The sequence below is a fragment of the Saccostrea echinata genome, unplaced genomic scaffold (genome assembly GCF_033153115.1).
Source record: "Saccostrea echinata isolate AGI-Se365-2 ecotype Australia unplaced genomic scaffold, CSIRO_AGI_Sech_v1 ptg000002l, whole genome shotgun sequence".
In the NCBI taxonomy this organism is placed as follows: Eukaryota; Metazoa; Mollusca; class Bivalvia; order Ostreida; family Ostreidae; genus Saccostrea; species Saccostrea echinata.
The window spans coordinates 4,058,197-4,071,841 of record NW_026889751.1 but is presented as its reverse complement, the minus strand read 5'-3'; the positions used below and the strand labels follow the sequence as shown (position 1 = coordinate 4,071,841).

Here is a 13,645-nt window from a genome sequence, read left to right as displayed (position 1 = left end):
ATAGATATTTGAATACTTTTATTCCCGTTTTTATTTATTTTTACTACAAGCGCTTCTAGATCACCACTATCATTATATACAATGTTAACATTTTTATAATATCTCCACAATAAGTGTTACATGTAACACTCAATATGCAGATTAATTAATAGAAGTCCCTACCCATGTTAGACACTTGTGACAGTAAATGAAAGTCAACTGTTTAGCTTGTTTAGAATATAAATATCATTTTGAGAACTACTGTAAACATTAAAATGCTTAAGTAAATTTGAAAAATTGAGAGATTTTTTTACAATAAATGTTCTTGCATAGCCGAAAAATGGGCATGGGCACATGGCTCGTCTTATTCCCCCAGATTCTTTTGTTTGAATACCACTTGTACCAAGTCCAAGACATATATATCAAAGCATTATAAAGTATGAACCAGACAAAGCATTCATAGATGCACCATATGTTCAAGTGTGGTTTGGATATCACTTCTAATACCAAACAAGAGACTCATGGGACACATCTCTCACCTGAGTCACTATGGCCCTGCTGTTCATCATCAGCTGATTTTCTTATGTAAAACTCGTATCATTCATTGTGGCCCCACCATACCCTTGGTGGTCATAATATGAATAAAATTGAATCTACACTACCTGAAGACGCTTCCATATATTATGACTAAGCAAAAATTTAAGCCCTAACCTCAAACTAACTAGCCCAACAATTTATTTATGCAAAATGAAAACTGAGTGATAACAAGTTAAAAGTTTCAAATGCTTAAAGCCTTCGGTGACAGAAACAAATTAAACTAGTTCTCAGTCAAAAGAAACCAGTCTACATAGAAAAACGAAAGTAAAGTGACAAGAATTTTTTTCTGTTCTGCTAGTCTGACAACAATCATTACATTTAAATAAGCTAGCCTGAGTCTTAAAATGACTAGCCTAGGGCGTCGGGCTTTGGTATATTTCAACCCCTGTATATGTAATGTAAGATGTTATTTAATTTATTAAATATTGTTTATATAAAATCATGTAGATTGTATCATATTTCAACATGCTTGTTATCACGTGATTCTATAAGCCAATCAGATTCTTAGCATCTTGTCTAGTTCCTGCAACTGTAGTGTTACATCTCAAAGATTTTCTCTAGATTCCTTTGGAATATATTCGTCTCCTAGCCAACTTGGATTTTTGTAGCGTATTCATGATATGTGGACTATTTACAAGTGGTAAATGCACATACAGTATGTGACTACCGACCCAGGATACACGTGTGTTTGTTTCGTTTCAATGTTTACATGTTATGGCCCAATGACTTGAACTTTAGCCCGAGGCTCTTATTATTGTGACTATAGAAAATAACAAGAGGCCCATGGGCCACATCGCTCACCTGAGCACATTGGCTGGGCAAAAGCACAAATCAGTTCAGTATTGAAAAGGTTCCAAGGGGGGGGGGGGGATACCTGATGATGCTTCCATGTCAATATAACAAATGGCTTTGTTGTACTTGAGTAAATTTTGAAAAAATTAGATCCCCCATTGTGGCTCCTCCTTATCCCAGAGGTCAATATTTGAACAAACTTGAATCTACACTACCTGAGGATGCTTCCATATCAATATGACTAAACATAGCTTTTCTGTTCTTGAGAAGAAATATTTTTTCTGCATGTTCTTATCTAAAACTTTCGATCCCCCATTGGGCCCCACCCTACCCCAGGGGTCATCATTTGAACGAATTTGAATTTACACTATCTGAGGATGCTTCCATATCAAAATGACTAAACATGATTTTCAGTTCTTGAGAAGAGAATATTTTCCTATATGTTCCTAGTATGTAAAATTTTCGACCCCCCATTGTGGCCCATCCCTGTCCCCGGGGGTCATCATTTTAACAAACTTGAATCTACACTACCTAAGGATGCTTCCATATCAAAATGACTAATCATGGCTTTGCAGTTCTTCATCAGAAGATATTTTCCTATATATTTCTATTTAAGACTTTGATCCTCCATTGTGGCCCCATCCTACCCCAGGGGTCATCATTTGAACGAATTTGAATTTACACTATATGAGGATGCTTCCATATCAAAATGACTAAACATGATTTTCAGTTCTTGAGAAGAGGATATTTTCCTATATGTTCCTATGTAAAATTTTCGACCCCCCATTGTGGCCCATCCCTGTCCCCGGGGGTCATCATTTTAACAAACTTGAATCTACACTACCTGAGGATGCTTCCATATCAAAATGACTAATCATGGCTTTGCAGTTCTTCATCAGAAGATATTTTCCTATATATTTCTATTTAAGACTTTGATCCTCCATTGTGGCCCCACCCTACCCCAGGGGGTCATGATTTGAACAATCTTGAATTTACACTACCTGAGGATACTTCCATATAAATATGACCAATCAAGGCTTTGCTGTTCTTGAGAAGAAGATTTTTTAAAGATTTTTCCTATATATTTCTATGTAAAACTTTGATCCTCCATTGTGGCCCCACCCTACCCTCGGGGGTCATGATTTGAACAAACTTGAATCTTCACTACTTGAGGATGCTTCCATATAAATATGACTCATCATGGCTTTGCTGTTCTTGAGAAGAAGATTTTTAAAGATTTTTCCTATATATTTCTATGTAAAACTTTGATCCTCCATTGTGGCCCCGCCCTACCCCAGGGGGTCATGATTTGAACAAACTTGAATCTACACTACCTGAGGATGCTTTCATATAAATATGACCAATTAGGGCTTTGCTGTTCTTGAGAAGAAGATTTTGAAAGATTTTTCCTATATATTTCTATGTAAAACTTTGATCCTCCATTGTGGCCCCGCCCTACCCCCAGGGGTCATGATTTGAACAAACTTGAATCTACACTACCTGAGCATGCTTCCATATAAATATGACTCATCATGGCGTGCTGTTCTTGAGAAGAAGATTTTTAAAGGTTTTTCCTATATATTTCTATGTAAAACTTTGATCCTCCATTGTGGCCCCACCCTACCACCGGGGGTCATGATTTGAACAAATTTGAATCTACACTACCTGAGAATGCTTCCACATGAGTTTCATCTTCCCTGGCTCTGTCGTTCTTGACAAGAAGATTTTTAAAAGATGCTATTAATTTTTCACTAATTCTTTATTATCTCCCCTTGAAAGAGGGCATGGCCCTTCATTTGAACAAACCTGAATCCCCTTCACCCAAGGATACTTTGTGGCAAGTTTGGTTGAAATTGGCCCAGTGGTTCTTGAGAAGAAGATGAAAATGTGAAAAGTTTACAACAACAACGACGCCGACGACAGACAACGGACAAATTTTGATCAGAAAAGCTCACTTGAGCCTTTGGCTCAGGTGAGCTAAAAATGACGGGAAGGAAAAGAAAGACAAGTGAGATTCCAGGTAGGAATGTGCGTACTCGCAGTGAAAATCAAAGCACATCTAGATGGGACGCTAATATACCCGAAAATTGGTCGTCATCAGACTTAATACAAAAACTGAAAGACTCAAATATAGTAGTGCCAGCTACTTTAAAGAAATCTCAATTACTTCAAATTTATAAAGACAATGTACAAAACAGTCGTAAAGAGCTTAGCAGTTCTCTGTCAGACGAAAGAACAATTGACATTAGTGAGAATCAAAATGGCGATGAAGTTCATGAACTTCCAGCATCTTCGGAGAGAGCAATTCATAACGAGGCTGGGCGGAAGTCAACAAATGAAACCAAAATAGACTCGCTGAGCCAAGCAATTGATACAATACAACAATCTCTTCTGTCACTTACAAATGTTGTCAGCAATTTACAGCAGCAAAATCCCAACCAGAGTACACCGACATCGGAACCGGACCGTGTTAATTTACCATCGGGCTCTTGTGTTCCATCGGATTCGGTCCCGTATGTCGAGACTGTGTCCACAAACCTCAGGAACAACATTATCCAAGGTAAGGATGTCAATCTTGCCGCTTTACTTCTGCCTCGTGAAAATGAGGAACACAAAATTCAAGATACGGAAGGCCGTTATATCTTACTGAAACAAAATACCGATGCCAGATTACAAAGAAACTTAACCATAAGCGAGTTTATACTGGCATTCTCAAAATTCAAAAACATCATTTGTGAAATATATCCGGAAAGAAGGATAGAATTGGATGCATATGAACGTGATATCGTGGAGATGGCGTCCATGACACGTGGTTCTGCATTTTACGAATATCACAAGGCCTTTTCAGCGAGAACCAGTGCCCTTCTTCATCAAAGAAATATCAGAGTTGACTGGTCAATTAGGGACACGAAACTGTTTACCACTATTTTTGCTGGCCAGACGGTAATAAGATGTGAGAATTGCAACAGTACTACACACACTTCACATTTCTGCCCAAGAGCAAAATTCAGTGCAGTTTCAAATAGTTCACTTCCAGGACAAAACAGGAACAGAGGACAACAAAACCAACTGGATGTGCAAGGAAGGCCCAGAATCATGCATAGGGGCAGAGAAATCTGTAACAATTTTAACAGTGAGACAGGATGCAACAGACCCTCGTGTAACTTGGTACATATATGTTCAACTTGTAAGATGGGAAAACATACTTCCACGCAATGTAAAACAACCACGAAACAAAAGGAGGGCAACCAAAGTGAGAAGCAATGACTACCTGATTTTACCTTACAGTCAGATTCCGAAAAACAAGAAATTTTAACTACGATCAACATCGAAGCATTTAAGTCAGAATTGCACCATCATCCAGACAAAAACTTTTTAGATACTTTCATAAATGGATTGGAGAATGGATTTGATACAGGAATTTCTAAGCTGCCATTGACTTCATTTGAATGCAAAAATTTAAGTACAGCTAGGAAGAAACCTGAAGTAGTAGACACTTTACTCAAGTATGAAATTGACAAAGGTTATGTAGATGGACCATATGATGAACCACCGTTTGAAGTCTATCGTATTAGCCCTATTGGTGTTGCCGAAGGAAAATACTCAAAGAAATACAGATTGATAGTAGACCTCTCATCGCCTCATGACTCGTCATCCGAAGTTAGCATCAATAGCCTCATCGATAAGGACGATTACTCGTTACAGTATGTGCGTATTGATGATGCCATAAATATTTTGAAATCATTAGGTGTTAATTCATTGATGTGCAAGACTGACATTGTGGACGCATTCAAGCTATTACCTTTGTCAAAAACAGTGCAACCTTTTTATGGCATAAAATGGAGAAACAAATATTACTTTTATAAACGCTTAGTGTTTGGGTGCAGAAGTAGCCCCAAAATATTTGATATGCTTTCACAGGCCGTCTGCTGAATTTTAACCAATAATTACAAAATCAAGCAGGTGTTACATTTGTTAGATGATTTCTTGACATTGGATCCTACAGAGGAAGAAGGATTCAGAAGTATGGCAATACTAACAATGGTGTTTGGCAATTTAGGAATTCCCATTTCGGAGAAGAAAACAAAAGGACCTTGTACAGAAATGGAATACTTGGGAATTATATTGGACTCTGTTAAAATGGAAGCACAAATCCCACCAGAAAAAATAGAGCGCATATTTTTTCTCATTGGCAATTTAAAGTCAAAACGTTCCTGCACAAAAAGAGAACTACTCAGCATATTAGGGCATTTCAGTTTCGCAGCACGAATTATTCTAGCAGGCAGATCATTTATTTCATATCTTTTAACTCTGGCCCATTCAGTTACTAAATTACATCATCACGTAAATTTAACTAAAGAATGCAGAATGGACTTGGCTATGTGGGAAACATTTCTAAAGCAGTGGAATGGACATTCGTTCTTTCTGGAGGCAAATGTGACTTGTGCCTCAGACATATCCTTGTATACAGATGCTTCTTCTACCATTGGTTATGGGGGTTACTATTACGGAGAATGGTTCCAAGGAAAATGGCCTCCAGAAATTCAAGACCTCGGCGATGACACATTATCTATGGCATTGTTAAAATTGTATCCCATAGTTGTTGCCGCTGTGATATGGGGGCATAAATGGTCAGGAAAGAGAATTAAATTTTGGTGTGATAATCTGGCCACTGTTCAGATAATTAAAAAACGCAGATCAAAATCCTCTATGATTATGAAGCTACTAAGAAAACTAACTTGGATATCAGCTAATAATAATTTCCTTGTATTATGTGATCATGTTCCAGGAAAGATAAACATTATTGCTGACTCTCTTTCTCGTTTCCAGATGACAAAATTCAGAGAAGTAGCTCCAGCAGCAGCAGCAATGCCAGTACCAGTACCATCCTTGAAAGAATTAATCCTGTATTAGAGAAAGAGTCTAGGGACTTATGCAAATCTTCAATCAGCGACAATACAAGGAGGGCATACAGAACAGGATTTACAGTATATTGCCAGTTCCTTTCATCGATTGGAATAGAAGCGCCTAATTATAATCCACCTAAGATCTCAGAACAAACCCTTATTTACTTTGTTACACACTGCTGCAATTCCCTAAAACTAACATACAATACCATCAAATTGTATCTTGCAGCTGTGAGATTCCATTATGTGAAGGCTGGTATTTCTAATCCTCTATCATCAGATGAATCGTGTGCAAGGTTGCAAACAGTGTTGAGGGGAATTCAAAAACAACAAAGTTATAAACAGAAAAGGAGGCCCATTACATACAGTGTTTTGATCCAAATTCAAAATGTCTTACAGCGGGGTATGTTCGGTTATTTCCTAGATACCATGCTGCAAGCTGCTTGTTCTCTAGCATTTTTCGCATTCCTTCGATGCGGGGAATTCACTGTGAATGATATAAATCAAGACAACCTATTGTGTGTGGAAGATGTCGTCATGGATCGAAACTACAAAGCTTATACTATCACGCTTAAACGATCTAAAACTGACCCTTTTCGTAAAGGAATTCAGATCTGTTTATTTCAGTCAGACCAAACCGTGTGTCCAGTGAAATCCATGTTAAAATATTTAAACCTTCGAAGAAAGTGGTACAACTGTGTCATGTCTAAATCAGCCTTATTTACGGATGAAAGTGGAAATCTATTATCAAGACACTTTTTCATTACCAAACTAAAGCAGATACTCAAATTGCTGGGTTTGGATGACGAGAATTTCAATGGCCACTCTTTCAGAATAGGAGCTGCTACCTCTGCTGCCGGTGGCCAAGTAGAAGATCACTTGATCAAAACCTTGGGTAGATGGAGCTCAGACTGTTACACCAGGTACATTCGTTCCGATGGTCAAACTTTGTCACGTGCACAAAAGGCAATGTGTTGTCAAAAAACTGTGTAAAAAAGACTAGCTGTATGTTTAAGGCAGTTGTGTATGTAAATGTAATAGATCAGTTAAGCATGCAATTTAACATTTTATGTTCACATCATGTTGTGTATTTGGTTTGTTTTCACAAAACTTGGAGCGGATTGTTAAACAATGAACAGTTACGTACATATGTAGTTTTATAAGCGAATGTAACTTTACATTTTATTTTATCTCCTGTTCATAATACGGGTTAAGTTGGAATTCAAGAAGATGAATTTGCTTTGTATCTATGTTCATTGGATTTTATAATTTTTGGTATCAGATCAAGAGTGGTGGTGTTTGATAATTCCTTTTAGGGCTCTCAGCTATTATATTGACATTATAATAACTTCATTTGGGCATTTCACACTTGGTCAAGTGTGTTATTTAACCCCAAAAGAAATTTTGTTTATTGTAAATCCATGTTAGATCCACTTTTACACACGCACACAGGCCATCGGCCGCATTCATTTCACTGTCTCAAGGCCATCGGCCTCACACTGTCACTAGGCCATCAGCCTCACATACATGGGGGCCTGCAGCCCACCACACATACAAGCCATCGGCTACCATATTCGGCCATCGGCCTAATACACATTGCATTTACTCATTAACAATGCCTGGTTGTATCAGGCATGTTGCCTGATAATTAGTGTAAATATCTAGAGTACTGTAAATACATTGTTTGCGTGTGTAATTTTTCATTATAGTTTGTTGCAATTTTATAATAGCTGAGTAGTTTTTTTTTTATAATTTATTGTATTTTCAATGGTTTCTTTTTACAAAAAAAATTGAGAGAGAGAGAGAGAGGAGAGAGAGAGAGGAGAGAGAGGGGAGAGAGAGAGAGAGAGAGAGAATTATGAAAATAAGTCATTCAAAAGTCTCCAGCTTTCATCAAAAGATTCTCTTTCATTATTTTTATAAGATATATATTTTTGTAATTCATACATTGTCTTAATAGAGGATATCAACCCACCTAAGGAAATGTTTCTGTTTGTACATTTGTACAGATAAATGTAATATTTGATTTGTAGAGCAATAATATTTTTAAGCTTGTCAGTTTTCTTCACAGAGCCTAGTAAAAATTCCTTTTTTGAGAAGGTTATAGTAGAGTGGATTCTATCAAAGCAGTACTCTGCAAAATTCTCTAAAAGAGTCTGAACATGTTCACATTCCCACAACAAGTGTTCAATTGTTTCAGTTTCTGTTTTACAAAGAGTACATACATTACTGTCAATTTTTTTAATTTTATGCAGGAAGGACTTTGTTGCTAGTATTTTATGATTTATTCTAAATTGGAACCACTGAAGTTTTGTGTTTTTTGTAATTTTGAATGGGAGTAAAAAGATTTTCTCCCATTCACCATTGCTCAAGTCAAAGACTCTATTCCAAGAGATTTTACCCAAAGGTTCAATTATTTGTTTGATTAATATTTCATAGAAATCATGGGATTTTTTAGCATTCAGTAGAGAATTAACATTCTCTGGAATATATGGATAAGTTACCTTTAATAAATTATTAGGATCTCTGTTTATCTTTCTCAGCCATTCTAATATTGCTGCTTTAATGCCATTATATTCAAGAAAATGTGTTTTTATCCCGTATTTCGCGTGCAGGTCATTCAAACTCATAAATGACCCATCTTCATAAAGTATGTCACTAATACATGAAATATTACCTGAAAACCATCTTCTATAGAAAAATGGCTTTTTATTAATAATTAAATTTTTGTTTAGAAATAATGGTTCTAAAGAAAGAAGTGTGTCATTTTGTAAGGATTTTTCACTAAAGTTTAACCATGCTTGCAACACATCCCTCCAAAATATATTTTTTAAATCATTCATTTTTTTGACAACATACTCTTGCCCACAGTATACAACTTTTTTAATGTCAACATCTAAAAAAGAATCCAACCCATTGTCCTGTAGTAACAATTTTTTCATCCATACTAGTTTTAAGGACATAATGAACTCTCTTACACTGATCATCTTGAAGCCCCCTTCCTTATAATTCATTATGCAAATTTTCCTTTTCAGTCTTGAATTATTACTACCCATTACAAATGTATAGAAAATCTTCTCTAATTCTTTTATTTGTATTTCAGAGGGATTTGGGAGAGATGCAAAAATATGATTTAAGGTCGGCAGTAAAAGGGTTTTTAAAACTGTCAAGCGACCAAGAGGAGTTAAATTTCTCTTGTTCCAGTGTTGTATTAATTTTTTTATATTACCGATTTTAGATGCATAATTAAGCATAAGTATATTTTGAAGATTTGTATCAAATTCAATGCCTAATAATTTAAAAGTTGCTTTTCCCCACTCTAATATATTATCTGTACATAGAGTATCATTGCTACCTTTTTTTGACCCAATCCAAACTACTTGAGTTTTACTATAATTTATGTGCAAACCTGATATATCCGCAAATTTTTTAAGAGTAACAAGACTAGACTGAAGGGATTTTTCACTTCCATCTAATATTAGAGAAGTATCATCTGCCAACATAGTTAACTTTTTTTCAGTATTCATAAACTGAATCCCTTTTATATCTTTATTGTTTCTTATGCTGATTGCAAGGATTTCTGCACAAATGAGGAATAAATATGGAGACAAAGGATCTCCTTGACGGCAGCCTCTGTGTAAGTTAAAAGACTGTGATAGATTTCCTCCTTGATTAACAGCAGCTGTAATATTTGTATAAAAAATATCAACCCATTTTCTAAAGGAATTACTAAAATTAAAAAATTTGAGGGATTTCTGTATAAAAGACCAAGACAAAGGAATCAAAAGCTTTTTCAAAATCTACCAGGAGTAAAAGTCCTGGTATATGTTCTTCCTCTGTAAATTGCATGATATCATATATCAGTCTTATATTTTCAGAAATATTTCTTCCTTGTATAAATCCAGTTTGATCTCGATGAACAATTTTATCAAGATATTTTTTCATTCTATTAGCAATTGAGCCGGATGCGATTTTATAAATAGTATTTAGTAAAGAGATAGCTGAGTAGTTACCAGAAGGCAATTTGAATAAATTTGTAAATGTCATTTGTGTTGGTTTTATATAAATTTCACTTTAGTTTCAACTCTTCTGGCCAAGTGGTTCTTGAGAAAAAGATTTTTGAAAGATGTTATGAAATTTTCACTAATTTTTAATTATATCCCCTTGAAAGAGGCCATAGCCCTTCATTTGAATAAACTTGAATCCCCTTCACCTAAGAATGCTTTATGTCCAGTTTGGTTGAAATTGATCAAGTTTGCAGATGGACGGATGGACCGACAGACAAAAGGTGACCAGAAAATCTAACTTGATTAACTTGATTAACTACTTTAACACTGACCTCAACCTTGATTCTACAGGCACACAGATACACACAGTTATTCCACTACTTGGTCATAGGGAAATCTCAGTTATGAGGAATTCTTTTTATGACTCCCCTGGGTGACTTTTACAATATTCCTATACAGATATAAAGAATCTCACTTACAGGGAAGTAAAATTCAAAGTCCCAGTGACTTTCTTAAAACTAAGTTTTACCCCAACAACTTTTTGCTTGGAGATGGGTGGTATAATAACACGCCCCTGAGTGTAACAATTTCTCAGTATTTTAGGAGCACTCCCACAAAGAGTCATGCTCACCTGCAAAACAATCTGCTTGATGGCATACACACTTAGTCGTTTTCCTTCTTGTCCAATCTGCAGAAGTTTGTTTCCAAGACTTCCTTGTGGTGCCAGACTAAGGACCAAGGACAGAGGCCTCATGGCTAGACCGAGGAGGGGGACAATGTTTTGGTGTTGTATAGTTTGTAGAATGGAGATCTCTTGTCTTGCAGTCAGGTAGGCTGATGTTGCATTCTCCATGTGGAGGTCTGATTGACCCTGCAAAATGTTGACTTCCAGTAGAACACATCTTTTTTCAAAAGAATATCCTCAGATTATATATATTCAATGTGCAGACTAAAATTGCAATGTACCTTATAAGAATGATTATAAAAAATCCATAACAATATGTAGGGTTAAGAAAAAAGTCTATAGCAATAACATGACAAGTGAAAGACTTACCAGACCCCCAATCCCAACCCTTTATTATTCTAGCAGATTGGTTTTATGACAAGATAAGACTGATCATGTCTCATATTTGTTTGTATACAACAATTCCAATTATTTTAAGATTAAATAATTCCTAGCTCTCTGATGGGCTGAGATCCAACAATGTAGAAAAAATAATACATTGTGACCTTCCAGGTGAACATAAGGATTTATATGTATACAATGGACTAAAACTATATCGGGAAAATTCCAAATGGATACAAATAGTTCTGGAAAAATATTTTACTTTCGCCCGACTTCCACTCAGTTGAACATAATATTTTTTTTCCTATATTGCACCTACAAATTAATATAACTGGATATGTTTATTTTAACCCCACATTTCTTATTGCATTTGGCTAGGACTTCAGCAAATGTAAAAAAGTAAGATGGCATAGATTACTTAATGACTCTGTGTCATTTAATTATGGAAGCATATAATAAAACAATTATTGGTGTTTTTTCAGTCAATACAATGATTTAGCCACCTTCGAAGCACAATATGTACCTCACCTTTCAGGCTTTGTGAATATTGTTTCCTCAGATGGCTAAATCCTCGCATGGACTGAATAAACAGCAATAACTGTATAATAATTAACAGAGGCCCAAGGGCCTTAACAGTCACCTGAGTATATTACAACAATTTAGAGGATCCATAGAGTATAAAATAAATTGATAGATGAAGCTTTGTTGCCCAAAAGCAAGTAAAATAGAATGATCAGGATCAACGAAATAATTAGTCTAGTATTCAGTAGCAATTCACAAATTAAGTTCTAGATTGTCCTCCCATTTATCACTATCACCATGCAAATTAGTGCTTCTGTACTATTCTTTACCCTTTATTATAACCTCACATTGACCTCTCTTGGTCTTTGAAGAACATTTAATAAGTTATTTTTGTCTCAATTTTACTTAACTATTATTTACAAGTCTACCTGATCATTAAAATCTATTAAAGTACTTTTTGTATTTTACAATCAAAATGCTTGCATAATTCTCTTATTTTATTAACATTTCAAATACATTATTTACAGTGATAAATTATCAAAAGTGAATGGCAAAGGGGAAGAACTTTTCTCAGTAGAATACAATTTAAGAGCCCTGGCCAGGACCAGAACACTTGACAAAATGGTCCAGATGTTCAAAAATCTGGTAAAAATACCCTTGTTTATTACATCTTTTCCTCTGTTTGCTTCCGATATGCCTGGGAGCAGAGAAGATTTTCAAAGAAATAATGCATTTTCACTATAGATTCAACCCTAACACCAGAATCCATGACCTAGGGTCATAAAATTCACAAATGTGGAAGAGGTACCTTCATTATCATAACTATGCACTTAGATGAAGATTTTCAAAGAATAAACATATTTTCACATCCCCTATCCCCCTCAAAGAAACACCCAAACCCCTGACCCTGGGACCACAAGTTTTAAAAAATTTGTACAAAGCACACTTGTTCATCATAACTATGCACTGTCTGCATAATAGAATTAATTAATAGAATTAATGCATTTTCACTATCAATAGAGCCCCACCCTTACACAAGAACATCTGACCCAGGGGCCATGAAACTCACAATTCTGGATGAGGCACCCTTGCTCAACATAACTATGTATCGGTACTTAGTCTAATACCCAGGAGAGGACAAGAAGATTTTCAAAGAAATATTATACTTTCACTATTGATCTATATAACCCTCCCTAGCACCAGAATCCATGACTCTGGGGGCTATGAATTTTGCAATTTTGGTAGAGGGCTCAATGCTTTTTACAATCATGCCAACAGTTTGACTGCTTGATTTCCAGGAGTAAAGAAGACGATTTTTAAAGATTGCATTAACCTTGGTGGTTTTAGCCCCAACCCTCAGGCCCCAGGTGGGCAGGAACCATGAAATTCACAATTTTTGTTCCCCTTAACCCATAGTTGCGATATGCCAAAATTGGTTGAAATTGGTTCAGAGGTTCCAGAGAAAAAGTTGAAAATGTTCAAATGTTAAAGTATGACTACAGACAAAAACGGATAGCAACAAGTCACCTGAGTGACTCAGGTGACCTAATAAGGATGTTGTATGTATACACTGAACTGACTTTATTTTCAATTTCACCTTAGGTTGAAGTGCAATATCTTTGAAAGGACCACACAGCATTTTAACTGCTACATCTTCCAATGGTTCATCAACCTAAAGAAGTACAAAATTGTATGAGTAAATTATAGTTACAGAAAAGATTGACAACATCTTCAAAACATATTTTGCTATATGGGAACTATAACAATCCTGCTAA

At 35.8% G+C, this 13,645-nt stretch overlaps 1 protein-coding gene across 1 annotated transcript in view; it reads right to left on the bottom strand.

Annotated features, from left to right (window-relative positions):
* The window catches only part of LOC133205657 (leucine-rich repeat serine/threonine-protein kinase 1-like), an 89,482-nt gene that overhangs the window by 24,760 nt on the left and 51,077 nt on the right, over positions 1-13,645 (bottom strand). Inside the window, exons 17-18 of the mRNA XM_061341506.1 lie at positions 13,468-13,542; positions 10,914-11,153 (exon numbers count right to left, since the gene is read on the bottom strand). Coding sequence (XP_061197490.1) covers positions 10,914-11,153; positions 13,468-13,542 — 315 coding nt within the window. The remainder of the gene's footprint in view (positions 1-10,913; positions 11,154-13,467; positions 13,543-13,645) is intronic.